The sequence below is a fragment of the Erpetoichthys calabaricus genome, chromosome 18, assembly GCF_900747795.2.
Source record: "Erpetoichthys calabaricus chromosome 18, fErpCal1.3, whole genome shotgun sequence".
Taxonomy (NCBI): Eukaryota; Metazoa; Chordata; class Cladistia; order Polypteriformes; family Polypteridae; genus Erpetoichthys; species Erpetoichthys calabaricus.
Window position 1 is genome coordinate 43,962,560 of NC_041411.2, and position 27,100 is coordinate 43,989,659.

At 41.1% G+C, this 27,100-nt stretch overlaps 1 protein-coding gene across 1 annotated transcript in view; it reads left to right on the forward strand.

The window, feature by feature from the left end:
• prodhb (proline dehydrogenase (oxidase) 1b) overlaps positions 1-27,100 on the forward strand; it is a 49,474-nt gene that overhangs the window by 8,464 nt on the left and 13,910 nt on the right. The window contains exons 3-7 of the mRNA XM_028823973.2: positions 3,579-3,613; positions 3,728-3,877; positions 12,850-12,914; positions 13,445-13,561; positions 23,044-23,123. Of these exons, the coding sequence (XP_028679806.1) occupies positions 3,579-3,613; positions 3,728-3,877; positions 12,850-12,914; positions 13,445-13,561; positions 23,044-23,123 (447 nt within the window). The remainder of the gene's footprint in view (positions 1-3,578; positions 3,614-3,727; positions 3,878-12,849; positions 12,915-13,444; positions 13,562-23,043; positions 23,124-27,100) is intronic.

Below are 27,100 nucleotides of genomic sequence, written 5' to 3' on the forward strand. Positions count from 1 at the left end.
TCACTTGGAACGGACTTCTTTGCCAAAAATAGACTTGCTCAGGATCTCCTCAATCGGTTTGTCTGCATATAAGCACATGTTAGGACTGACCTTCACGGTGTGACGGAGGAAGGGGCTGGTATTGGGGGGGTTTGTGGTTGTGCCAGCTTTGCCATCCCCACCCCCTTGGCTGTGTTCCGGGCCCTTGTACTCGCACATTAAAGCGTTGGGTCAGCGTTTGCAGATGTTTGTCTACTTATGCAATCATCCCCCCACCCCACCTTTACGTAAGATCAAATGCGTGCAAGTGTGCAGTTGGTCCTGCCTTTCCCCTGAGCTTTTGCCTTTAGAAGGTCAGAGTGGTTTTATTTTTCCACTTCTTGAGCTTCTGTGTAATCAATATGAGCTAGCTGTACAGTTTTGAACATTGTGTAAATTATTGACACTGACACAGTGCGGATGGGGACAGCACGTAGGCCTGAAGCTCCTGATGATTGATTGCCTTGCTGAAAAGGGCTTTCCTAAAATGATCACAACTTTTTTCTGGTCACTTTTATTCTTAAAGGGCCAATGCTCTACAACTGTGAACACCGTACCAGAAAGTTAGCCATGACACATAAAAACCTGAACTATATCAAAACATAGGGGTCAACACAAATGGTAAAAAAAAAAAATAATGTAGTAACATAAGTTGGAGTAAGTGGAGACAAGCTTGCGTACACATGGGGAGAAATTGGAGACTCCCCACTGACAGTATCTGGGCTTTGATTTGAACTCGGGACCCTAGAGATGTGAGATAGTATGTGGTAGGACGTGTCAGGGGTCTGTTGCCGATTAGGTTTAGTTTGCAGTTACTTTCGGTATCAATATCAGCTTTTGTACCTCAGTACGAGTACCAAACGGTTCTGAAACAAATAACGCCACTTCCCTCTTGGTAGCCATGAAGTCCTGATTGTCATGAAGCAATGGAGTTATGGGTCCAGTTAATCACAGATCACATTGAAGCAATAAGGGGAGTGGAGGTCCTTCCTGAAGTTCTGATTGCGTTAAAAGTGTGTACTTGTGTTATGAGAAGTCTAAGAAATGCATAATGGTGAGTGTTGAGGGAAAATGGCAGGCCGGGGGATTGAGAGAGGAAGGCTGAAGTTTACTTCCATTACTAAAAATCCCAAAATACTGGTACCACACCATTTTCAAATTGGGGTTAAGGATATCCCACGCAACCGTACCTTCTAGCATCCCCTGGTGGTACGCCATGTCTGTGCTCAGAGATGAATGTACATCCCTCTGTGGCAGATTAGAGTAGGTACAGGATTTTGTTTTACAATGGGGCGGCTCAGACACGTGAGTGCAGGTGTGTGAGGGAGATGCGTATGTCCACGGAGTACTTAATGCGGAGTGGGATTGGTTGGTTAATCGTTCATGTGTGCTAGCACGATCGGCACAACCAGCCTTCATTGGCACTCTGAGTATCGATAATCAAGCACCAGCACTCGCATGAGTAGCTCAGAACAGGCTAAAGAGAAAAAGCAGGAAAACCAGAGGAAGAAAAATCAAGAAAAGTTGGAGAGAGCAGAATTGGGTGGTGGAAGGAGGCAAGTGGTCAGGGATGACCCTCAGTGGAGCAAGAGGATCTGCACTGCAGGTGGGAAGGATCTGGCTTGTGGAGTCTTGGAGTCTTGAAGGATCTTGGGCTCCAGAGGTCGTGTGGGTACTGACAGAGATGGCAGGGTGAAGGACTCTGACGGAAGGTCGGTGGGACAGGAGTCCTATTATGGACCTGCTTCGCCTTGTGTCACAGACCTCGAGTATGAAAATGGGAGATCAACGTAAGAGTAAAGCATTGGAGACAACTGGAGGGAAAACTGATTTTGATTTTAGCCCTGGTTTTGGCTGTTTATTGGCTTGGATTGATTTACTGGTTTGATCTTCCTCACCTCACTGTTGTTTTTATGGAAGATTATTTACTTGAATTGCAACACACTTTTGGGCTCTGTTTGTTGCTGAGAGTAAATGTGAACTTTGTACTTTTGCACCAAACACTTTTGTTGTGCCCTCATTCAACCTAGTCCGTCCTTTGTTATGACAATAGGTGTCCTGGTAGACAGAAGATGCCCATGGATGTGAGACTTTGCTGCACTCTTCACAAGCTAGACATGGATAAATCATGTTTAAAAAAAATGGATAGAATGATGGATAACTAGTAATCATTTCCAATCATTTCATTTCACTGTGAAGTTTATGAATAACACTGCCGATTGTCCTCTCCAGAGTCCTACATATCCTGCCTGGGCCCTGTTGTGTGGACTTTTGCATGTTCTCCTTGTGTTTCGATGGGTTTTCCTCGCATAATTTATATTAACTTGTTTTAAGGTAAGGGTGATTCTGAGTGGGTTGTGTGTGTGTAAGTTGGCTGTCCAGAGTTGGTTTATTTTTTGTGCCAAGTCATGCTCCTCCACAATTCTAAACTAGTTTAGAAAAGCAAGGATGGTTACAAATGTGTAAATAATTCATATACTGTTTAATTATTGTTTTGTAGTGGTGTAATAATTGGCACCTCTGTCTTATTGCGTGAAGCCTGAACACTTTTGGTGGGGAGTTTGTCGGTTTTCTTCAGGTCTTTGGCATCAGGTTGCACTTTCTTAAGCCTGGGTGATTTATGGAGTGAGATTCCTTTGATATCTCTGGTTATGTGGCCTTCAGCGCTTTGGCAGAGTGGTCATGCTGATCTGTACTTCACTGATGTTTGTGTTTCTTACATTTTGAAACAAAAGTTTTGTCCTTGGTGACTTGGAAAACACAACCCGTACCTGAGAGCTCTAGTATGCCTCTGGCAAGAATGCATTCAAGTGGAGTGGGCAGATTTTGTGTTTTTCCTTTTTCTCACCTGTTCAAAGGTATGATGCAGTGAAGTAGGATTGCTGGATTCCTGTCCAGATTGTGCCCAGTATGTAGTATGACCAACAGATCATTCAGGTTACCTTTATTATGCTTGATATGCCTGCCAACAGAGGGTCTGACTGCATGTGGCATCAGTAGACCCTCTAGTAGTGCTACAATTTGGACTTCAGTATCAATATCATCTTCTGGATTGCGGTACCAGTACCAAAGCAGCTCTGACGTCCAGATTACCATGAAGCACCAATCACATTTAAGTAATAAAATAAGAAGTTTATGAAATGGATGTTTTTCCACAACTGCAATAGCGAGTGTTGAGGGAAGGTGGTGGGTAAGGAACTGGGAGGAAAGCTGATGCTTACTTCCAGCACCTAGAAATCCCGAAAAGCTTTTACTGTACCATTTTTAAATACTGAGTCTGCAGTACACTATACAGCCTTACCGTCTAGCGTCCCCTGGTGGCACAACTTGTCTGCATTTAGAGATGAAGGTACATCCATCATTCTTATTTGTTTTAGATTTAAAGGCACATATCCCTTTGGAATTAACTTCAGGGTTGCTGAATATTGAAGATTAAATTAGAATAAAGTTAGGGTTAGGGATAAATACTGAATTTCTTAACTTTAGGTTAAGGCCTGCTTAACTTTACATCATTACCTCACCTGCTTCCTGTTTTAAGTTGCTCATGCTTTTCTTTCCAGGTCCTGTGTCTCAGAGGCTGAGAAGGAAAGTCCAAGTGAGTGGCCCACCTTTTCTTGTAGCATTCAGTTTCTACAGGTTTGCCTTGCCCATCTGTTGTTCAAAACGGCAGACATTGGAGAATCATGGTTTTCTACTCTTCCCTTTTCAGGAGTGGATCACCGGGAGAAGAAATACAAAGCTCACAGGCAGTTTGGTGATCGACGGGGAGGGGTAATCAGCGCCCGCACCTACTTCTATGCTGATGAGGCCAAGTGTGATCATCACATGGAAACCTTTATCAAGTGCATTGAGGCATCAGGTAAGATCCTCCTCTGGTTACCCTGAACAGGTATGTCCATTGCTGGGGCAAAACGTGGAAAGTTCACATTGTCATGCTGAAGTGTGGCCAGCTGGCTCTCATTGGTTAGATTTGAAACCTCCAAGGCTGGTCTACTTCTGGACGTGCAGTTAAAGATGAATTACGTATCTAGCTATTGTCTAGTGCCTTTTATATCTATATACTTAAACAGTTATCCCTCTCGTTATAAAAAAATAAAACTCTTTTGAGTAGTGGTCACTGTGTTGAACATTATTAAGAGGAGGCTAGGAGCATGCACTGATACAGTGTGTTGCTGCACACACCACACAAAGAAACCACAGCAGGATCCCAACTTAGGACACAAGTGCAGCCATGCAACAGGTGACACCTCACCACCACACTATTTTGAATGGAATGGAAAAGTGTGACATTTTTACAGTGGCTAGAGTGCCAATCCTGCCACCAACCCCTGAGTTTTAGGGTTGTGATAATATGAATTTTTACATATTGTCCTGATGTTTTTAGATATTGTGTTAATGTCTCAAACACTTCTAGGGCATTATTAATAACTGTGAATTGGCTTCACATGTCTTTGTTTCAGTGTATTTTTTAAATATCAGGGCAAGCTTTAATAAAGAGCTTGGTGGAAGTAGTATAGTCAAGGTTGTTATATCTCTCTATTAAAAAAAAAAAAAAATCTTGGGAGGGAGGCTAGGGAGACGAGACGTGATCTTTTCGGAGGACAATTTGACGTCCCACGAGAGACACGTTAACATCACGCAAGACAAGGCAATGAAACAACATTTAAAACAAGTTCACGGACATCTAACCTAGCAGTTGTTGGAATGCTTTTGGCAGACACACTTCATGTGCTCCCAGCTCTTAAAACAATGACATGCGACAAGCAGAACAGGCAGCTCGCCAGCAGCAGAAAGACAGCAGATGATGTAACCGCTTATCCTTAGCAAGCGTTCATCCGCCTAACCCCTTCACAACATGAGCAGCGTTATACGTCCTGCGAGAAAGAGATGTAAGCACGCCCGGGGCCGGCAATAAAGTACAAGTATTGTTTTTACAAAAGTTCTAAAGTAAAAGTGAAAATAATGCATATGTAACAATTCCCATGAAACTAACAATCTCTTTAAATTGTATATCCGGTAAACCAAACCCAGCAGTGGGCGAGCGAAACAAGTAGGGAGCGGAGGCCCCTAGTAATATTTAAAAAACCAAAAAAAAAAAAAACCATTATTTTCCTGTTCTGGATGTTCAAAAAAAAAAAAGTGTGATTTTTTTTTTTTTACTTATCGCTGTAATGGATCAGGCCATGCAAATTCAATGTTAACTCCTGGCTTCCTGATTTCTTGTGTTCAGTGTAACTAGTGGTGGTGTCGCTCACAACTGCTCCTGGGGACATCTTTTTTAATTTATCAGGAACTCATTGTCCAAACTTGGCTTTCTCTTACTAATATTCAGTATCTGCATGATTCCAGTGCAGCATTCTATAAGGATTGGCAGTGTTGGGTGCAAGGGTGTAGCCAACACTGCATGGGGTGCCAATATATTACAGGGCACACCACTTCACATGAAGACAGTTTCAAGTCCGCAGATAACCTGACCAGCGCATTTTTGGAATGCACAAGGAAACCGGACATCCTGGGTGTAATTATAGCGAAAGAGAAGATTCTGAGGGTGAATGGAGCCCACTCCTGCTTCATTATAGCACAGTATGGGTTTTTAATTTATTTAAACCAGTCAGTATTTGGAAATGATTTCAAAAAATTGTTTTGAGCTCTCTGGCTTTTAAAGCACATAAAACACAAGACATTTTACAAATAATAGGAGACCATACAGTTTATTAAGTTATATCCAAGTTGCCTATATATTTTTTCTAGCTGCCATATCTGCCTAGACTCAATAATTGTATGCCAGTTTTTAGCTATTAGCTAAACAAACAGACTTGATGGACTGAATGGTCTCCACTCATTTGTCAAATTTTTTATGTTTTGATTTTTTTTTTAATTAGGATTTCCCTCTATTGCATCTACCAGGGATTCCTACCCATTTTTTGGCTAATTTATGGCTTTTAATTAGTTTGTTTCCGTGTTCGAGTATGCCCTGCCTCATTTTTAAAGGCAGTAAGTGAACTAGAGTCTTGACCAGATAAATTTACATAATTTTGTTCCAGCTGATTATATTTTTATTAAATAAATATCCATGCATCTTCTTAACCTCCTTATCCAGGATGAGGTCCATGGCAGCTGGAGCCTATCCCAGCAATCATAGGGGGCCAGTCTATTGCAGGGTACACACACACACACACATGCAAATTTAAATTAGAGCAAATCAAAAATCCATCCATCCATCCATTTTCCAACCCGCTGAATCCGAACACAGGGTCACGGGGGTCTGCTGGAGCCAATCCCAGCCAACACAGGGCACAAGGCAGGGAACCAATCCTGGGAAGGGTGCCAACCCACCGCAGGACACAAATCAAAAATGAACCATGTAAACATAAATATTGTGGAAGTTAAGCCCCGGTACAGACAGGCGGACCACACAATTGCAAATGCAACACACTTTTATTTGCTTCTTCTTGCCTTTACACAACACAGATTGCACAAATCAGCTGATAATTGCTCTGTCCCTTTTTTTTTCTTCTCTTTCTCTCTTCTACTCTACCTCCTCCACTCCTCTCCTCGCAAGCTTTGTCCTCCTCCTCCCAACTTGGGCTCTTCGAATGGATTGAGGCGGCATCCTTTATATTGTACTCAGACGTGCTCCAGGTGCATGGGCACCTGGAAGTACTTCACGTGTCCCCGGATCTTCTTCTGGCACCACTTCCAAGTGTGGTGGAAGTGCTGCTGTCCAGGGCTCCCCAATAGTCCAGGCGCCCCCCTGGCTGTGGCCACAGACCCCAGCAGGATTGAGCTTCCAAGCTCTAATCCCGTGGCCCTGGTGCAAACTAGGGAAGCTGCCCTCTCATGTCCTGGAGGAGGTATTGTCTCTCTCCCGGTCCTTCCATCCTCAAAGCCCCAGCCTTCCACCACAATATATATAAAAAGAAATCTCACAACACAGCCCTTAGTAGTTGAAGTTAATCTCAGAGAAGAGAAGCTGGATCAGCTCAAGAATATTGAATAGAAACATGAATGTATAAAGCTATGTGGACATTAAATCAGAGCTCCCATCCAAGCGAGTATGAATACCACTTAGAAATATTGGAACTGGTCACACCATTAATTCTAGCAGCAACCAGCTTAAGAAGCATGAAGTTGGAGACATAAATGATTTCCACCTTAAAGCTAGGGTTAACTTGACAGCATTTATGTGGAAAAAGAAAACAACCTCTGCTCAAAAGAGGAAAGAGAAAGAACAGAAAGATACAAGAGACTTAAGGAATTAAAGGAATATTATAGGAGATGAAACTGCAATGCGGAAAGGCTGAAACCTGAAGACATCCCCAGTACATACAGTATATAACAAAGCAACTGGGAGTGTAGAAGACCAAAGGAACCGATGGAGATCATTAGAAAGGCCCATAGCAAAATATTTAGGGGGAATGAAATACAAACGACGCACACCATTAAATTGTGTATATTTAATTTGGGGTTTTGTTTTACAAGCAAAAGTGATGTTCTTTAAAAATCTGGTCCCAGTCGAGAGGAATAGACAGTGATGGATTACCTTCCCAGGCTGACTGGATGGGCAGTGGCATGGAGGGTAGCCTTGTGTGAGAAGGCACAAGCAGCTAAGACCGGGTTTTGTCTTAGTGAATGGAGAGTAAGGCAAAGTTAAGAGATTGAGAGGAGAGAAGATGAGACAGAAGAATTCTTCAAGATCTGATAAAAGAGGAGAGAAAAGTAAAAAGAACATGTGAACCTCAGCAACTCAAATGATAATCGAGAATAATGATGGCCCAGAGCTGACATGTGGTTACTCTGCTAATTGGATTGCATTTTTTTCCCAAATAACTATTCAGTAAAAAAAAAAAAAAAACGTTATGAAGTGAGTTTCTTTTCAATGCTTCTGGCAGTGCTCCATATCTCCTAAGGTGAAACTGGCACACATTCCTTCTCCTGGCCTGACACCATCTCACATTTCAGGTCTTCTGTACTAACCTGCCAAAGTAAAATTAAAAGGGTTGGCAGCAGTTAAGCAACATGTCTTGCTCAAGTTTCCACTGGAGCACAGTTATGTAAGAACTGAACGCCACACATGTTCTAAACTTCTGGTCATGGAGCAGTGGTGCCTTCAGCAGTATGTACAGCGCACGGTGTAAGGACCTCTGCAGCCAAAAAGAATATTTGAAGTTTTGTGTGCTTTTAGATTAGAAAGATTGACTTTTTTTAAAAAGGATATGTCATGTATCTGGAAGGATTCACCTATGCCAGGAATTGATATTTTTAAATCTAATTGACAATCTCGGACAGCTTCAATTCAATACTTGATCATCATAAGACACATCCCATCAGGAAGTATAACTTGGATAATTCCATCTGAGACTATAAGTCTGTCAAACATAATTTGAGATGGTATAATTCATTGTTTCATATTTCATTTAATGGCACATCTAAAAAGAAATGGTGATGTATATCGTACAGCCATACGTATCTTTTCATTTTCTGTAGTTGAAATGGGCATCTAATGTGATTAAAATTAAGGCAAGTTGAAATCTAAGTAATCAATGTGGACCTCTGCATTAACATTTGCAGTGAGTGCACCATCTATTGGAATTTATTTTGTAATGTATGCAGTAATAACATGCATTGCATTTTTCATTACAGATGACACTTCACAAGCATTTGGAATAATAAAATGCATTACTGCAAATAGGGCGGCACGGTGGCGCAGTGGGTAGCGCTGCTGCCTCGCAGTTGGGAGATCTGGGGACCTGGGTTCGATTCCCGGGTCCTCCCTGCGTGGAGTTTGCATGTTCTCCCCGTGTCTGCGTGGGTTTCCTCCGGGCGCTCCGGTTTCCTCCCACAGTCCAAAGACATGCAGGTTAGGTGGATTGGAGATTCTAAATTGGCCCTAGTGTGTGCTTGGTGTGTGGGTGTGTTTGTGTGTGTCCTGCGGTGGGTTGGCACCCTGCCCAGGATTGTTTCCTGCCTTGTGCCCTGTGTTGGCTGGGATTGGCTCCAGCAGACCCCCGTGACCCTGTGTTCAGATTCAGCAGGTTGGAAAATGGATGGATGGATTACTGCAAATATTTGTGATGTGCTATCTGTTGGAGTGACATATGCAACGCATATGGCTCTCTTATATGCCATTTGGGATGGAATTCATAAAAGCAGTGTTAATGTTTGATGCACCATCTGTAGAAATGACAAATGCATTGCATATGGCACTGTTCTATACTACTAGGGGGGCAAGCCCCCCGGCACCTTTGGCGCCCAACCCCCAGTTGCAGCCAGAATATTAGTAAAATCTGTAAATGTACAAAAGAAAAATGATTATTTATTGGAGTTAAAATCACAAAATTCTATAAATATGTAAAAGAAAAATTAATTATTATTTAACGGAATAATTTATGAGAATACAATATTTACTGTCTTACTGATTGGAGTATTCCTGTTAAACTGAGGTCCACTATGCTTGATGCACGACTTTCTTGATATTTTAGTTTATAATTTTAAAAATGGAATAACAATCTGAAAATCTAACATCACATTAAAGTTCGATAAATTCTGAAAAGAACGATACCAAACATATATACAGTAATCCCTCACTTATCGCGGGAGATAGGTTCCAAGGCCGACCGCGATAACTGAATTTCCGCGAAGTAGGGACACTATATTTATTTAATTATTTAACGTGTATTTGGACGTTTTTAAACCCTCCCTGTATTGTTTACAACCCACCATTTACTCTATTAAAAACAGGGACAACTGCTAAGCAATATGAAATCGGTAGATAAGTTTACACTTACTGTATAGCGAAGTACACGTAGCAGCTTGTAGGCGGACATGACGTCGTCGACCTTGTTGCAAAGATTCCTAAAGCAGATTCCATCCAGACTACTGCCTTATCATGTCCACTTGCAACTCGTTTTGCACCCTGGTTAAAGGACACTGCGGCCGTAGATCTTATATGCTTTTCCTCCTTTTTAAATAAAAAGAATCGATGTCCTGCAGCGGTGTAGCTGTTCCCTTCCTTCAACATATCCAAAACTTTTACCTTTTCTGCAATCATTTGCATCTTCTGTTGGTGCTTGGACACGGCCCCTGAAGCATTAGCACGTTAATGCTGAATGAGTGAGATGAGACTTCCTGGTTAATGCAACACTCCGTCGCTGAGCCAATCAGCAGCACGCAGGAACTTAACTGCGTGCTCTGATTGGGTAGCTTCTCAGCCATCCGCCAATAGCATCTCTTGTATGAAACCAACTGGGCAAACCAACTGAGGAAGCAAGTAAAAAGACCCATTGTCCGCAGAAACCCGCAAAGCAGCGAAAAATCCGCGTTATGTATTTAGATATGTTTACATATAAAATCCGCGAAGTCGTGAATCCGCGAAAAGTGAACCGCGAAGTAGCGAGGGATTACTGTATGTAGGTTTTAAAATAAGCCCGATTTAAAGCGTGACAAAAAACATGACATTAAAACGTCACATAAAATCGTTGCACTTTTAAGCTTAGTATTTTATAGATAGATATATAGATATATAGATATAGATAGATATAGAGTAGATTTAGGATGGGATTTGTGAAAGCAGTCTTAATATTTGTAATACTTCATCTGTTGGAGTGACAGTTATCACATCTGGATGGCCATTCAGATACATGGCTATTTGTCCTTTTATTAAGGTGAATGACTTTCTGAGGCCTACAGGGTTTTCTTTTCTTTCCAAAAATATCGGCTAAGATTGAAGTGACATTTGCCTACTGTGTGCAGAACACATTAACATATTATATAGTTGCTTTCACCATTTCCATTTCTTGTACATATCATCGAAACAGATGTGAAAATATCCCCATTTACCTAATTTTCTCTGAAAAATCACAAGGGGTAACCCTCTTCCAAAATGTCTGTATGGTGCACTGAAGCTGATGGCGCAGCATTTTGCTTTGAAATGCAGTTCTGTGACCTCCAAGTTGGGATTCAGTTATTACCAAGAGTTTGCGTGTCCAAAGTGCAGGTGTTATCAAACTGTTTGTGATGAATCACTTTGCTTTAGCTTCTCCTCGGCTAGCCAGTTCTTTGTAGAAACTGGAAACAGTAAACTGTTCATATCATTAACTCCTATTGCCTTTGTTGTAAGGATATTTCTGTCTGAGATGGCAGAACTGAAAGTCCTTGTCACGGAGTGTCTGGCATGTCTTTTAGAGGTAACATCCTCTTATCCACTATAGTGTGACAGGGAACTGGTGCCTATCCTAGCAGTCTTTGGGCACAAGGCAGGAATTGACCCTGAACGGGGTGCCAGCCCGTCACCGGATACAATCGGACACCACGCCACGTTCACTCATACTGGGCCGATTTGAAACATGCAGCAGTCATGTGTGGGGAAGACCAGTATTCAGAAGAAAAGCCATACATGCATGGAGAAACGACATTAAGTCCACACAGATGGAAGCATCTGGACTCCAGAGTTCTAGTGCTAAGCATGCTCTCACAGCTTCAGAGTGTTCAATTCATATTCTAAACCAGGTAGTATCATGCTGACCTTTGTGTCTTCTCCATATTTATGCGGATTTTCTTTACACCTCTTCGGGCGGAGTGGTGGCTCTGAGGTAGGGATCTACACTGGTAATCGGAAGATTGCCGGTTCGAATCCCGTAAACGCCAGAAGTGACTCTACTCCATTGGGCCCCTGAGCAAGGCCCTTAACCTGCAATTGCTCCATCCTGGGTATGACATTAATCTGCATCCAGCCCTGCATGTAGGCCCTCCAACCTGCTGGGAAAAACTTGGGGGTTAGTGGCAGAATTGGCACTCCAGCCACCATAAAAAACCTCCATTCCATCTGAACTAGTGTGGTGCTGAGGTATCACCCGTCACATCGCTGCACTTGGGTCTTAATCTGGAGTTGTGCGTGTGCTCCTAATCTCTCTGTCTCTGTCTGTCTCTCTTTCTCTCTGTTTCTCTCTCTTTTTTTTAACTGGCCCCATACAAATGTGTGTGTGTGACCAGTGCCCCTTGCAGGGTTTGTTTTTGCCCTGGGGTGGGTCATGGCTCATCATGACCTTGCAATGTACAAGCCAGAAAGAAAATGGACGGGTGCTTTGTATATTAATATGCTTTCGCATCTAGTAAAGTTCATGCTGTCAATAGGCACTTACCCACCATAGGAATTTTTTACAGACACCAGAGACGTTTTAGAAACTCTGGAAGTTTGGTGACATTCCCACTGCAGGAACTTCGGCCATTTGTAGTATGTGGTACTTTATTTAGCTTCTACTCCAGGGTGTATACTATACCTATATAGTGTAAAGTATTGTGGATGGGGCTTGGGTGGTGAATTGTGCTGATTGGTTGACCACAAGCACTGGCACAATCTTACAAATCTGTAAGTAGTTTGGAATTTGGAGAGTTATTGGCGAAAATTGAGCGCCTAACTTCGCTCCACTTCAACTCTTCATAGAGGCATCCCCAGTGTTGCACACCATGCACTGCATCAAAGCAATAATCTGCTCTATGAAGTAGCATTCACTTCGAAGTGATGTCCCCTGTGAACTCCCAAATATGCCGTACTTCTCACAGAATCACCCTTTTTTTTGCAGGTCACATCTTTTTGCATTAAAGTCACAGATGGCCCAGAGCCTACATCTTTCAAAAACTCATTGGTTCCCGAAAGCCGAGTTCCTGTGGTCGGAAAACAGTTAATTTAACATAAAACGTACCATCAGGTGGCCATATCAACTAACCGTGAAGTTTTTTAGATGTCTGACACACGTAACCAATGGTTTTGCTTTCAGGTTTCAATTTGTTCAATTATCAATTCAGCGGTTGATTTCTCGGTTTTCTAAACAGGTGGCAGCTCAGAAGATGGCTTCTCAGCAATCAAGCTTACTGCACTTGGTAGGCCTCAATTTCTGGTGAGTTAAGTTCTGCATGTGTGTCGTTTTTTTTACTTTCTTGTATACAAAGCATAGGGAAAGTATTGTAATTATCCAAAAATTTAATTTCGAGATTTTGATGACTCTCAAAGTTTTAGACCTCCCTGAGCCCGAAAATACCATTTTTGGAATTATGTCTCTGTGTGTGTGTGTGATAACTTGAGTACGCTTTCACTTAGGTCAACCACATTTTACATACAAGTATTGTGTACAAAACGTACCTTTCTATCAACTTTTGGGCTATTTCCATTGTTCATGCAGTTGCAGAGTCCGATTTATTCAACTTTGATAATAATTGCTCAATATATTAATATGATTTGATTTGTTGTTGATGGTTCTTAATGTACATAATTTAGAAATATAATTGTCTTGCGGTTTACTCCTCAAATATCCATCCCCATATCCGAGTATACGAGGAAGTCGAGGGGAGACCACTCCAAATTTTTTTCTTTTTGTTTTCTTTAGTTGACGGTGCTTTTCTGATTGCCCCTTTTTTTTTTTTTTTAAAGCTCCAGTTCTCAGAGGTCCTGGTGAAATGGAGGCGATTTTTTAACCTGCTGGCAGCAGACCAAGGAAAAGTTGGCCTAGCTGCTCTGGAGGTCAAGCTGGAGATGAAGCAGCTGGAGGTATGGAACAGAAAGCACTGCCTTCCGCCTTTGTTATGAAAAGACATCTGGCGAGTCGAATAACTAATGTCTTCAGGGGGCAGAAGTGCACGTCTGGCTTCTTCCTGATCTGCTGTAGGCTTTTTATTGAGGACGGCGTGCCAATTGGCAACTGATAGCACCTGCTTAGGGCTTGTCAGATTTATTTCACATGTCCTGTGCGTCAGGCTTGCTTGTAGTAATTTACAGTAGGGGTTGCAATGTGTCTCCTCACCAAGTATCCAAGAAGTTTGAGATGTGTAGTACGTAGGTAATCATGCTAAATAATATGCTCTGCTTTTTCATGTGTGGGACAACTCTGGCGTATGCAGTATTTGCAACATTTGAAATTTTTATGGTATTTTATAAAAAGGATTATCAATGTTTTAGACAAGCTTTTAAAATATTAGTGTATTTTTCTGAGAATACTAGTAAACCACGTAGTCCTCTGACCATATGCATTTCTCCTTCTTTGTCGTTCTTGCATTCTGTGTCTCGCACTTGATGCTCAGTAGATGGCACTGCTCCACTCTTCATGTTTGTCATCTTTTATGTGGACTCATTCCCCGGGCACTTTTACTAACATTATACAAAGTTATTGTCTATTTTACCTGCATTTTTTATCAGTCTTTAATTTAATATTGCTTCTTTATCAGTAGGCTGCAGCTGGAGTATGTGAATTTCCCCTTGGGGTTAATAAAGTGTCTGTCTGTCTGTCTGTCTCTCCTTGTGTTATTCGCCCGCGATTCGCCAGCGAATCGGAAATCCAAGAATGGCAATCAGATTCTGTTCCGTCTGATATCTGGATGGACGACATATCATGGAGGGTGGGTGCGTCTGGGGAAATGTGATTTAATCACATAAGCATATCTGTACTAAAGTGGTTTCGTTTTGTGGGGACGTGATTCCGTTGCCTTTGCTGACACCGACAGCTGGCAGAGTGGAGCACAGCAATTAGTTTACAGGTTGTGGTGATCGTGTGGCGCTTACAGATTGTGTTGTTTGGGGGCCACCTACTGACTCTGGGGAATCTGCCGCGGTTTGGGAAGCCGCTGCGTTTGACTGTACAGGTTGTGTTGTTGTTGTTCTGTGGCTGTGTCGTTAGGTAGAAGTCGTTTACTGTTAGGAAGCATACTCCAACCGATACACACTGACTGGTGGCTTACGCGTTGTAGGCGCCTTTGAGCTCTGTGTTGTTGGAGCCGTGACTCGTTTGCGTCCGCTGTTTCAGAGGCGCGTTGTAGGCACCTTCGTACATTTTATTTTTTGTTTCTCTGGTACTGAATTACAATTATGTGATTCAAACATGCCACACAGACCGCTGGCACATACATACTACTGACTCTGGGAGGCCGCTGCGTTTGACTGTGGGTTGTGGTGTTTGGGCGCCACCTACTGACTCTGGAAAGCCGCTGCGTTTCGGTGCCTCCGTGCATAAATTAAAACTGTGGTTTAGTAATATAGATCATCAGCCTTCATGATTTTCTTGGTGCCCAGCAGATGGCACTACTGTCCTTGTGCTTCTTCTACTTCTGCTTTATCTTCTTCACGTCATCGGCCTTCGTGATTTTCTTGATTCTCGGCAGATGTCGCTGGTCTTGTTTTTCTTAACACCACGTCACATTGTTAGCAGATCACAGAGCACCATTGTGGCTTCAGGCTTTAATATTTGTTAACCAATGTTTTAATGAGATGAACAGTTTCTGACGTTAGTCAAAGCGTGTGTTTTTTCTCTGTGGATATCCTTCGTATTGTTAATTCATAATTTTTTCTTAGGCTTGCTTGTGGCGATCCACTTTTGTAGTCTGACCTGCTATACTTGTTCAAAAACAGTCTCAGGCTTAATTGCACTCTGTTGATCTCCTTTGTAAGTCACTTTTGGATAAGCAAATAAATGTAAATGTACGTGTTATTAGTCCGCACCTTGCTCTAACACTTCAGTGCTCATCTGAGAAGTAAAAACACAAGCTGTGGTAATAGGTGTTTGGCTGGTAGAGTTGTGTTTATATTATAAGCCAGATCATAACTATGGAATATGCAGCAGTGTGCAAACATAACTGTTGTTGACTATTCATGATGTTTTTCTTCCCTTGTCCAATAAAAATCCTTGATATGCCCATGGGATGTTTATTCGTATGTTTAGTTTGGTTAACAGTTTGCAGTGTGAAACCCCACCGGCCTGACTGGAAAATGAAACAAAGCAGCAAATTATCCCCTGATCTGAAGTAAAGCAAATGGATTAGGAGTGTGAAAACGCTTTAAGATAAAGGAGAAAGAAACCAGGTAGACACAGAAAAGCCAGTGTTCGTGAGCTATGATGCAGCTCATCTGACCACTCTGACACCACGCTGTCCTCTAAAACATTAAGATGTAGTTTTGTGTCTCTCACATTTATAAGGCTGACCAGCACTGTGTGACATTCAAAGTTTCTTCATCCTTAACTGTTATCATCGGTGTCTATAGCTATCCTGTTTATCTTCTGATTAGCTGTGGTGCATCTCCATCTCAAGTGTTCCACTCCCAGTTACTGCACTGCAGTAATTAAACTTGTTGTGTAATAAATAAACAGATGTCTCACGTACATAAGGAGACTGAAAATTATGCTGCTGTCTGTTTCTCGTTGTTAAATTAGAGCTCTGATTGGCATATTACTCTAAAGAATATAAATGTGTCCCTAATGAAGCATTAGCCTGAGGCATGAGCTGTACACACTGCACAGCAGGCGGATCTTCTTGATGCCTTTTTATTTTTCTTAGTGATGTTCAATTTCTTTGACCAGACGTAATCTAACAAGAAGTTTTTTTTTTTTGTCTTTGGTTTCCTGGGCTCCAATTCTCATGGTTTTGGCACCCTTAAGATTTACGAGTTTATGAGTACCACCAGGTTGCTGCACCACAGGTGTTTGACGCTTACCGGATGCCGGAGCTGCTGTTGTTCTTTTTCCTATCATGTAATCCATGACTGTATTTTAGGGTCGAGGGCTGCCACCGGTGGATTGAGACTTCCGTTGTTTTATAATGGTGGTGAGTCTTTGTGGGTTTTGAAGTGGGTTGCCTAAGGCCCTGTCCACATGGACGTTCAGATCTTGGTTAAATGAATGAGCACTGAGTGACCTATACGTTTAAAGTTGCGTTTTTTAGTGGTGCTTAACTGTCTTCAATATTTACATTTACATTTACATTTACATCATTTAGCAGACGCTCTTATCCAGAGCGACTTACAACAGTATTTGTTAGTTTTCACATACCCCTTGGGGTCAGAGCGCAGGGTCAGCCATTGTACAGCGCCCCTGGAGCAATTACAGGTTAAGGGCCTTGCTCAAGGGCCCAGCAGAGTAGGATCTCTTTTGGCAGTGATGGGGATTCGAACCGGCAACCTTCGGGATACCAGCGCAGATTCTTAGCCTCAAAGCCACCACTCCTCCAATATGATGTTACATTTGTATTTGTTTGTCTCTGATAAACGCCAACCTGCAGCCCAGATTGTAGTTTTGTGTGTCTTCTTTGCTGTTTTAAGGCAGTCCAGAGTGTTTTTAACCTGTGGGGCTCAAGGTTCATCCTTCATTGGATTCGCAAAATATGGATCAGTTGGCTTTATTAGACCTCCTTGTGTTAAAATTCCTCATGATACAGCGACATAGGCAGAGAAAACATCACCGACACTACTGGGTTCACCCTCTGACTGCACAATGTGTGTGTGTGTGTGTGTGTGTGTGTGTGTGTGTGTGTGTGTGTGTGTGTGTGTGTGTGTGTGTGTAATCTATGAAGAAATATGAAAAAGAACAGCTGGTACAACACCATATTACACATTGGTCCACCAGTATGCGAGTCAGAGCTGCTACTTGTCACCTCGAAGTAAGCAAATATACAAACAGTACTCGCGTATGCACTCGCCCACCGGCATTAATAACCCATAGTAGCTAAAGTTACGTCATTAGCCCAAACCTAGAAGCTGTTTCAAATTCTCCATTATTATCATTATTATTATAATGATGATGTGTGTAAATGTATGTTTGTTTTTAATTATATAATATGTATAATATATAATTTTTTTTTTTTTTGTTTATCATTGGCTGAGCTTTCAAAGTATCAGCTTCCTTTTAATATATGACATGCCTTATGGAAACAGTAGTAGTTCACCAGTGACATTAAGTTTGTTGGATTAACAGAAAATATGCAATATGCATCATAACAAAATTAGACAGGTGCATAAATGTGGGCACCCCAACAGAGATATGACATCAATACTTAGTTGAGCCTCCTTTTGCAAATCTAACAGCCTCTAGACGCCTCCTATAGCCTTTGATGAGTGTCTGGATTCTGGATGGAGGTATTTTTGACCATTCTTCCATACCACATCTCTCCAGTTCAGTTAAATTTGATGGCTGCCGAGTATGGACAGCCTGCTTCAAATCATCCCATAGATTTTCGATGATATTCAAGTCAGGGGACTGTGACGGCCATTCCAGAACATTGTACTTCTCCTTCTGCATGAATGTCTGTGTAGATTTCGAACTGTGTTTTGGTTCGTTGTCTTGTTGGAATATCCAACCCCTGTGTAACTTCAACTTTGTGACTGTTGCTTGAACATTATCTTGAAGAATTTATTGATATTGGGTTGAATTCATCTGACCCTCGACTTTAACAAGGGCTCCAGTCCCTGAACTGGCCACACAGCCCCACAGCATGATGGAACCTCCACTAAATTTGACAGTAGGTAGCAGGTGTTTTTCTTAGAATGCGGTGTTCTTCTTCCGCCATGTAAAGCGCTTTTTGTTTTGACCAAATAACTCAATTTTTGACTTATCAGTCCAAAGCACTATGTTCCAAAATGAATCTGGCTTGTCTAAGTGAGCATTTTTTATACAACAAGTGACTGTTTGTGGCGTGAGTGCAGAAAGGGCTTCTTTCTCATCACCCTGCTATACAGATGCTGTTTGTGCAAATTGCGCTGAATTGTAGAACGATGTACAGATACACCATCTGCAGCAAGATGTTCTTGCAGGTCCTTGGGGGTGATCTGTGGGTTGTCTGTAACCATTCTCACAATCCTGTGCATATGCCGCTCCTGTATTTGTCTTGGCCTGCCAGACCTGCTGGGTTTAACGGCAACTGTGCCTGTGGCCTTCAATTTCCTGATTACATTCCTTACAGTTGAAACTGACAGTTTAAACCTCTGAGATAGCTTCTTGTAGCCTTCCCCTAAACCAGGAGACTGAACAATCTTTGTTTTTAGATCTTTGGAGAGTTGCTTTGAGGATCCCATGCTGTCACTCTTCAGAGGAGAGTCAAAGGGAAGGAAGCACAACTTGCAATTGACCACCTTAAATACCTTTATATCTTATGATTGGACACACCTATCTATGAAGTTCAAAGCTTAATGAGCTAATCCAACCAATTTGGTGTTTTGAGCAGTGACATACATTCAAATCAGCAAAATTACAAGGGGACCCACATTTATGCACAGACAGTTTTTCACATTTGATTTAATTTCATACAACTAAATACTGCTTCACTAAAAATCTTTGTTCGGAAAACACCGCAGTACTCAGATGTTCCTAGGAAATGAAAGACATACCACTGTTATCTTTTTTTGTTGAAAGGAGAGTAAAGTATTATGCAGGCTGAGAGGGGTTCCAAAACTTTTTCGTATGACATACTAGGGGGCTTCAACCTCTGCTCACTTTGCTCGCCAACCCCCATGTTTGGTTTTCCGGATACACACTTCTAACATTTTTTTTTTTTCTTTGAATTGTTGCTATTTCATTAGTTTCAGTTTTATTTCAGAACTTATGTAAAAACAATATTTGGAATCTTTCGAGTCCAAATATGCTGAATCTTTTAAATGAGGTCAGCGAGACATGTTTAATGACTTTGTCAGGTTAGAGTTAATGAAAACTGGAATTCAAAAGACCCCAAAAAAAAAACGTAGGCGCGAAACACATGCAGAGCAAGATACAGAATATGAAAACAGCAAAAAAAACGAAAGTGTCAAAAAAAAGTAAACATCGCATTAGCGCAAAAAAAGAGAAATTATTACTCTGAGAAATAACTAAAAGGCGAAAAGAGATTGAATATATGGACACAGGTGATATGTCAGAAGTATGTAAATATTGTAAGGCTTTGAAGTTTAAGTCAGAGAATTTCAAAAACGTGTTTTATCTCTCATGCATTTATTGGTTACTTTGCAATAAAAATTATTAACTGATGATGATGTAGATTGCTTTGTCTGTGCTGAAATTCCAAACAGAAAAACCTATCCTGAATTATCTCTAACCTGCTCTGCATGTGTTTGGCCCTTTTATTTTTTAACCTCTTTATGACGTTTTACTTTGTTTTCTACTCTGTCTTTTGTCTCTGACCTCGCTTTGTCCTGCTTTTTTTTCAATGACACCTGGTTCATGGTGGTTATTTTCCCTTTTTCGAGTAATAATTTCCATTTGTTTGTGCTACTGTGATCTTTACTTTCTTTTTTTTATACTTTTCCTACTTTCATATTCTTTAACTTTCTCCAAATTTGTTTTGTGCTTACTTTTTTTTTTTTTTTTGGAGCCTTTCGATTTGCACTGCTTTCATAATCTGCTCTGCATGTATATAGCGCCAACATTTGTGAACGTCTTTATGAAGTTCTACTTTGTCTTTTACTCTGTCTTTTAATTCTGAGCCCGACTGCATGTGCTTTGTTTCAATTCCACTTGTTACGGGCTAATAATTACTTGCCTTATTTTCTGAATTTGTGCCTAGATTACTTTTTCTTTTTTCATTCTAATGCTTTTGAGTCTCTTTTCTCTGTGCTGTTTTCTTCTTCGCTTATTCGTCGACGTTTCATTTATAACATACTATCCTTATACGCATTATATGCGCCGAGACCCTGGATCTGTATGTGCTCAAATCCTTCACAAGACTGAATGTTTCGCTGCCCCGTTGTCTTATTTGATATTCATTGTAAGTAGGGCATGTCTTGCAAGAATCTCATGTTCTACGTCATCGCGAGACGGTCCTGGGTCAGTCTCTTGGTACAATGTCTCATGTTTACGGTCCCCACGAGACGCACTGTGGCAAGTCTCTTTGGTCTCGCAGGTCTTTTAAATGTCTTCCGTGAAGATCATGTATCGTACCCTTGCTTTTGCTTTCCAGGATGGATTTTTTTTATTATACTGTATATATACAGTGGAACCTCGATTCACCACCATAATTCGTTCCAATCCTCTGGTCGTAAACCGATTAGGTCGTGAACTGAAGCAATTTCCCCCATAGGATTGTATATAAATAAAATTAATCCATTCCAGACCATACGAACTGTATGTAAATATATTTTTTTTAAAGATTTTTAAGCACTGCGGTGGGTTGGCACCCTGCCCAGGATTGGTTCCCTGCCTTGTGCCCTGTGTTGGCTGGGATTGGCTCCAGCAGACCCCCGTGACCCTGTGTTCGGATTCTGCGGGTTGGAAAATGGATGGATGGATGGATGGATTTTTAAGCACAAACATAGTTAATTACACCATAGAATGCACAGTGTAATAGTAAACTAATGTAAAAACATTGAATAACACTGACACAAACACCCAGGCTCCCTGCTCAGCTATCACGCAGGCTGTCTCTCTCTCTGTAACATTGCAGCAGTTCGCGCTATAGCCTTACAATCCGATCGCTGTATAAACACTTTTTTTTAAATTTAGTTTTAAGCACAGGGGGGAAAAAAAGGAACATTTGAACAAATCCGAAGTTTATTTAAAAGCCAACCAAGAAAGTAACATTACAGGAGTTCACGCTAATAACATTACAACCTGATCACTGTAAACACTCTAAATGAGTTTTAAGCACAGGGAAAAAAATGAACATTTGAAAAAAGAGAAAAGTAACATTGCAACACTTTCTTCTCACCACTCTTCACTTGCTTAGAAGCCATGGTTAACTGCAAAAGCACACGAAATACTGTAGAGCACAAAGAGTTAACAGGTAAAGTACGCACGTCTGACTGAGAACAATGAACAGGGAGAGGCTGAACACGTGCTTAAATACAGTAATCGGCGCGTACGACCCGGAAGGGAAATGAAATAGAGCAGAAAGACTTCACAGCGAAAGCACGCACATGCAAACACACATGTCTGATCGAGAACAATGCAACACGTACGGAAATCATCGGCGCGCACAAACCGAAAGGGAAACTGGCTTGTTCGTATACCGAGTGTGTGGTCGTGAACTGAGGCAAAAGTTTGGCGAACTTTTTGGTCGTAAACCGAGTTGTATGTGTACCGAGACGTTCGTGAACCGAGGTTCCACTGTGTGTGTGTGTGTATATATATATAATAAATATATATATATATATATATATAATCTCCAGCCATCCATTTTCCAACCCGCTGAATCCGAACACAGGGTCACGGGGGTCTGCTGGAGCCAATCCCAGCCAACACAGGGCACAAGGCAGGGAACCAATCCTGGGCAGGGTGCCAACCCAATATATATACATAATAATTAATTTGTAATAATAATTAATATACACAGCAATCGCTAATAATATATATATATATATTATTAGCGATCGCTTAACTGCAACATAGCGGGGATTGCTGTGTATATTATATTTATAATATATAAAATAATATACACAGTAATCCCTGCTATATTGCGGTTCAGCTACATTGCGGATTTATTAATACTAGTATTATTACTAGGGGGCTCCCCCCTCTGCTCGCTTCTCTCGCCCACTCCCCGGTTTGGTTTACTGGATAAACAATTTAAAGAGATTGTTATTTTCATGGGAATTGTTACATATGCATTATTTTCATTTTTACTTTAAAACTTTTGTAAAAACAATATTTGTCCTTTATTTCCTGCCCCGGGCATGGTTAAATCTCTTTCTCCCGGCACTTATAACGCTGCTTGCGTTGTGAAGGAGGGGTCTGAACGCACGCTAAAGAGATGCAATTGGATCAGCTGGTATCTTGCTGCTGTTGCTGGCCAGCTGTGTGTTGTGGTTGTCGCGCTTTGCGTCAATCACTTAAAAGCCTGTACAGCAGCTGTCCTTTTGACACTTCGTGTCTCTGCTGTTAGCATTATGAAGGATTGGGGGGAGGCAGGGGGGTGTGAGGGCTGAACACATGCTAAGGAGAAGTGCTCGGATTATCTGCTGGCTTGTTGCTGCTGCTGGAAAGCTGCGTCTTCTGCTCATCGTTGATTTAAGAGCTGAATTACACAGGCTACAAATTAAAATCCAACATTAAACACTAATACATAAATACATGAAAGACAAGGTTTTGAATTAGAATAAGATAAGACAAACATGGCAATTTGTGCAGGCTTCCATATAGAATTTTAAATGTGGATGCTTTACAATCCCCTATGATAAAGAGTGATGAATGAAGCCTTTCAGTCTTTTTCTTGTTCTTCAGTCCAACAGCAATATATACTTTCTAAATGTTAAGTTCTTTAACACATTTTTTTTTCTCTCTCTACATATAGGAAAGTCTGGCAAAGTTGGGCATTCTGGCCAAAGAAGAATCCCAGAACTGGTTTACTGGAGAAAATCTCGGTTTTAAAGGGTACCTGACATTTTATTTATTGATTCACTTATTTTCTCTTAAGATGTACATGCATGGCTGTGAATGCACAATAGTTTATCTGCTTACAGGCTGTGACTACAGTCTAACTATAAAGGTCACACATTTGCTGTTACATTTCTGACAAAAAAAATGCAGTATTTCCAGTACCACTTGAGGCCAAATGTGGGGGGTTCAGCCCTGAACAGAGTTACTCGATGTTCTTTGTGGTTGTTTGCTTCTGTTTTCAAGTGATTAGATTACGGGAGGTGAGTTGATCCCTGCATGCTTACTTTCTAGATAACACAACAGCAGCAAGAAAGATTACAGAAGGCATCTCTGCTTTAAAACCCTTGGATTTCTCTTGGTCGTTACCTTGAAGTCTGCCGATTGTTTTGTTTTTTTTAGTTTTTAGGTTCAGAACCTTAAAAAATGGCTCAGTTTACAGTTGACATAAAATATTAAAGGTAGTAGGCAAATACAAGATATATAGGTAGCTTTTGGAATTTCAGATATGAACAAATTATTATTGTGTTGTTTTTTTGTAGATTTTATTTAAAGAGGTTAACCTTCCATACAATCAAGACATGTTACTTTCTTTGTTGTTAAAATAGTACATACAATCTAGTCAGACTCAATAAACCTAAAATTAACTCCCGCCTGAGATATATGAACAAATTATAATACTGGCTTGCAGGACTGGACTGGGAAGCTTATACCGGCCAGGAATCCCAAGTCTATCCCTGGCCACACAATACACGTCAGTTTTCATGTACAGAATGAAGAAGACAGTAGGTTCAGCTTTTACAAATATATTTCACTCTTAAATATTAGTCTCAAGGCAACCTCTAATAAAGTGTGGAACAACACTTCATAAATAAATAAACCATGTTGTTCTATAATATTTATATCAAAACAAATGTACAAAAAGCACTGGACCACAACAAGTAGTTGTCAGTGGAATCCCCAGTGCGCAGATTATGTGTGCAGTTTCAACTAGGAGTCTGGAATCTCCACAGCCGAGCTGCTGTCACTGTCTGGATGGTAATGCTGAATATTCATCCACAAAGTCTGAAGTGTTGGTCAAAAAGATCACTTTGAATTTCTTCAATAGACAAAAGACTCAAAAAAAATGTCTCAGTACCACAGAATTCTGTTAAACATTTTTTAAAAGAATACACTTAGTAAACAAAAAACTCTGAAACATTTCATGTAGCCTGTTCAGTCCCTCTCTCATCATAGCGCTAAGGTTTAACTGTCACAGCACGAGAGACGTACTTTAAAAACATTAAAATAAAGTAAAAACAAGACACGTTCATTAACAAACTTATGACATAAAGAACTACAAGTATATTTAAAAACACAAAACATTCCACTGACATACGTGTTTCATTAATAAAAATACAATAAAACATTTTGTGTAGCCTATTCAGTCACTCTGAGGGGGGGAAAAAGGAAAAAAAAAAGTCAAAAATGTGACCATACACTACACTTCATTAAAACTAAATACACAGTAACAAATACCAAAACCCATACAACATCTAAATTTAATTCAAAGTATATTATAAACTTTTAACCAATCTTCATATATAACTTTAATCACAAAAGCACCAGACGTACGCACTGTTTTACTGTCAGAGCTTAAGACGCACGCGAAGTCACCACTTGACTTGAACAAAAACAAGAAACCAGAAAAGAAACCCTCCCAACGTTAAACCGAAAGGATTTGTACCCACCACAGAGCGATACAGAGTAGTGGCTGTGAGGCTAGGGATCTGCACTGGCTAGGGCTGCACGATAACAGAAAAAATGATTATCACGATTATTTTGCTCAAAATTTTTATCACGATTAATAATGACGATTATTCCTTTGGTAAATGAAGTCTGTGACCAAAGCAGTGTAGCCTCGGCCAGTTATTCACAGATGCTGCCCTAATCATATTAGCTGCGTTGTCCGTTGTGATGCACACAAGTCTTTCTTCCACCAAGCCCCAAGCGGACATCGCTTCTTTGAGGCCCACTGCAATAAACTCCGCTGTATGGTCTTGTGGGAAGAACAAAGTTTGCAAAAGCTTGCTTTTCATCTCAAACTCGCTGTCAATAAAATGAACTGTCAAGCTCAAATACGGTTCCGCCGTTCTGCTTGACCATAAGTCGGTCGTGGCAGCAAAATATTCAAGGCTGAGCCTGAGAATTTCTCTTTCTATTTCTTTTCGGCATTTCGCATACAGCGAGGGCAGCGCAACATTGGAAAAATGGTTGCGTGAGGGAATGCTATATCTTTTATCAAGTGTTGCGATCATTTTTTTAAACCCCTCACTGCTCACGGTGGTTATTGGACACATATCCTTGGCTATATGGTACGTGATCGCCTCTGTTATTTCCCGGTGTCTTTGCGAGCTAGGCAGATATGGTATTGCGTTGAACAATGGCCCTGATATTGTTGTCTGTGTTGTGGATGGCTGGTAATTTTTTGTTGTTGCTGTTTGTGCCTTCAGTCGTTGAAATTCTTGATAGTGTACTTTGTGGTGGCTTTTAAGGTGGTTGATGAGGTTTGTTGTGTTACCTTGGGACGTTTGGACGGAACAGGACCAAAGTTTGCACAAGACTCGTACCTGATCAACATCACATTCCTCGAAATCGAAATAGTTCCAGACAACTGAGTATGACCCCTTTTTAGGAACTAACGATCGCACTTCTGCACCTTCCTCACGTTGCTCCGCCATCATATGTTTATTCTGACTGACTGTTATTGCTGCTATTGACTTCTACTGCTTCAGAAAGCGCTTGCAATCTAGACACAGTAACGTCATAGTGACGCAGTCCAATCCGTAAACTCAGCCCATAAAAAACAGTTTGGTCTTTATACTGTAAAATCGCGACGATATTTATTAACTGATCGTGGGTCATAAATATCGTTATCACGAGAAAAAAAAGATTAATCGTGCAGCCCTAGCACTGGCAATCGGAAAGGTTGCCGGTTTGAATCCTGTAAAATGCCAAAAGGGACTCTGCTCTGTTGGGCCCTTGAACAAGGCCCTTAACCTGCAATTGCTGAGCGCTTTGAGTAGTGAGAAAAGGACTATATAAATGCAAAAAAAAAAATTAAATTATAACGCCTGCTTGTTTTCCAGTATAATAACATTACATAATTTGACCATTAGTTCATTTCACTGGTTGCTCTGCCAGACCAGGCAGCAGGCCACCAGGAAAGCTCCCGCTGATTGTAAACGTCAGTCCGGCTCTGCTGGCTTGTATGTCACCCGAATCTGGGCTGAAAATGCCAAACAGTTTTCAGAGCCTGTCCTGGTAGCGATGGGCACAAGGCAGTGATATAAGTCTACCACAAAGTAAGCTCATACACGTAACTCACTTAATCATGCCGGGCCTTATCCTCCATTCTTCGTAACCTTCATCATTGAAGTAGCAGCACTAATGGTTACCAAACTTGAAGGCTGGTAACCAAACTTTTTTTTTTTTGGCCAGTTACCACGATCTCTCTCAAATCTTCAGAGAAAAGCCCATCCCTTGTGTCATGGTCATCCAGTGATAACAGGATTTGGCGGATGGTGAGGTGCACATCATTAATTTTATGGTATAGTCCCAGGGAACTAGTGACTAGAGGGGCAGCATCAGGGGTGAGGAAGGAACCCGCCTTGTATTGTTGGCCAGCCAATTACAGGGTTCACAAGCCAGCATGTTTTTGGTGATGAGGGAGGACAAGGGGAACGCTGTTTTGTTTTTTCAACATAGGGGGAAGAGTGTAATCTGAGCCACTTGAACAGTGGGGTATCAGTGTCTAAAACTGCATCACTCTGCTGCTCTGGTAAAGAGTTATGATTGGTAGTGTAAACCAGAAAAATAAAATCATGCAAGGTAAACTTTTCATTTCCACACAGAAATGCGCAAATGAAAAAAGATAACAGGATACTGGTTTATTTATTTATTGCTGTTCACCCCTTATGTAAATGGTGATGCTA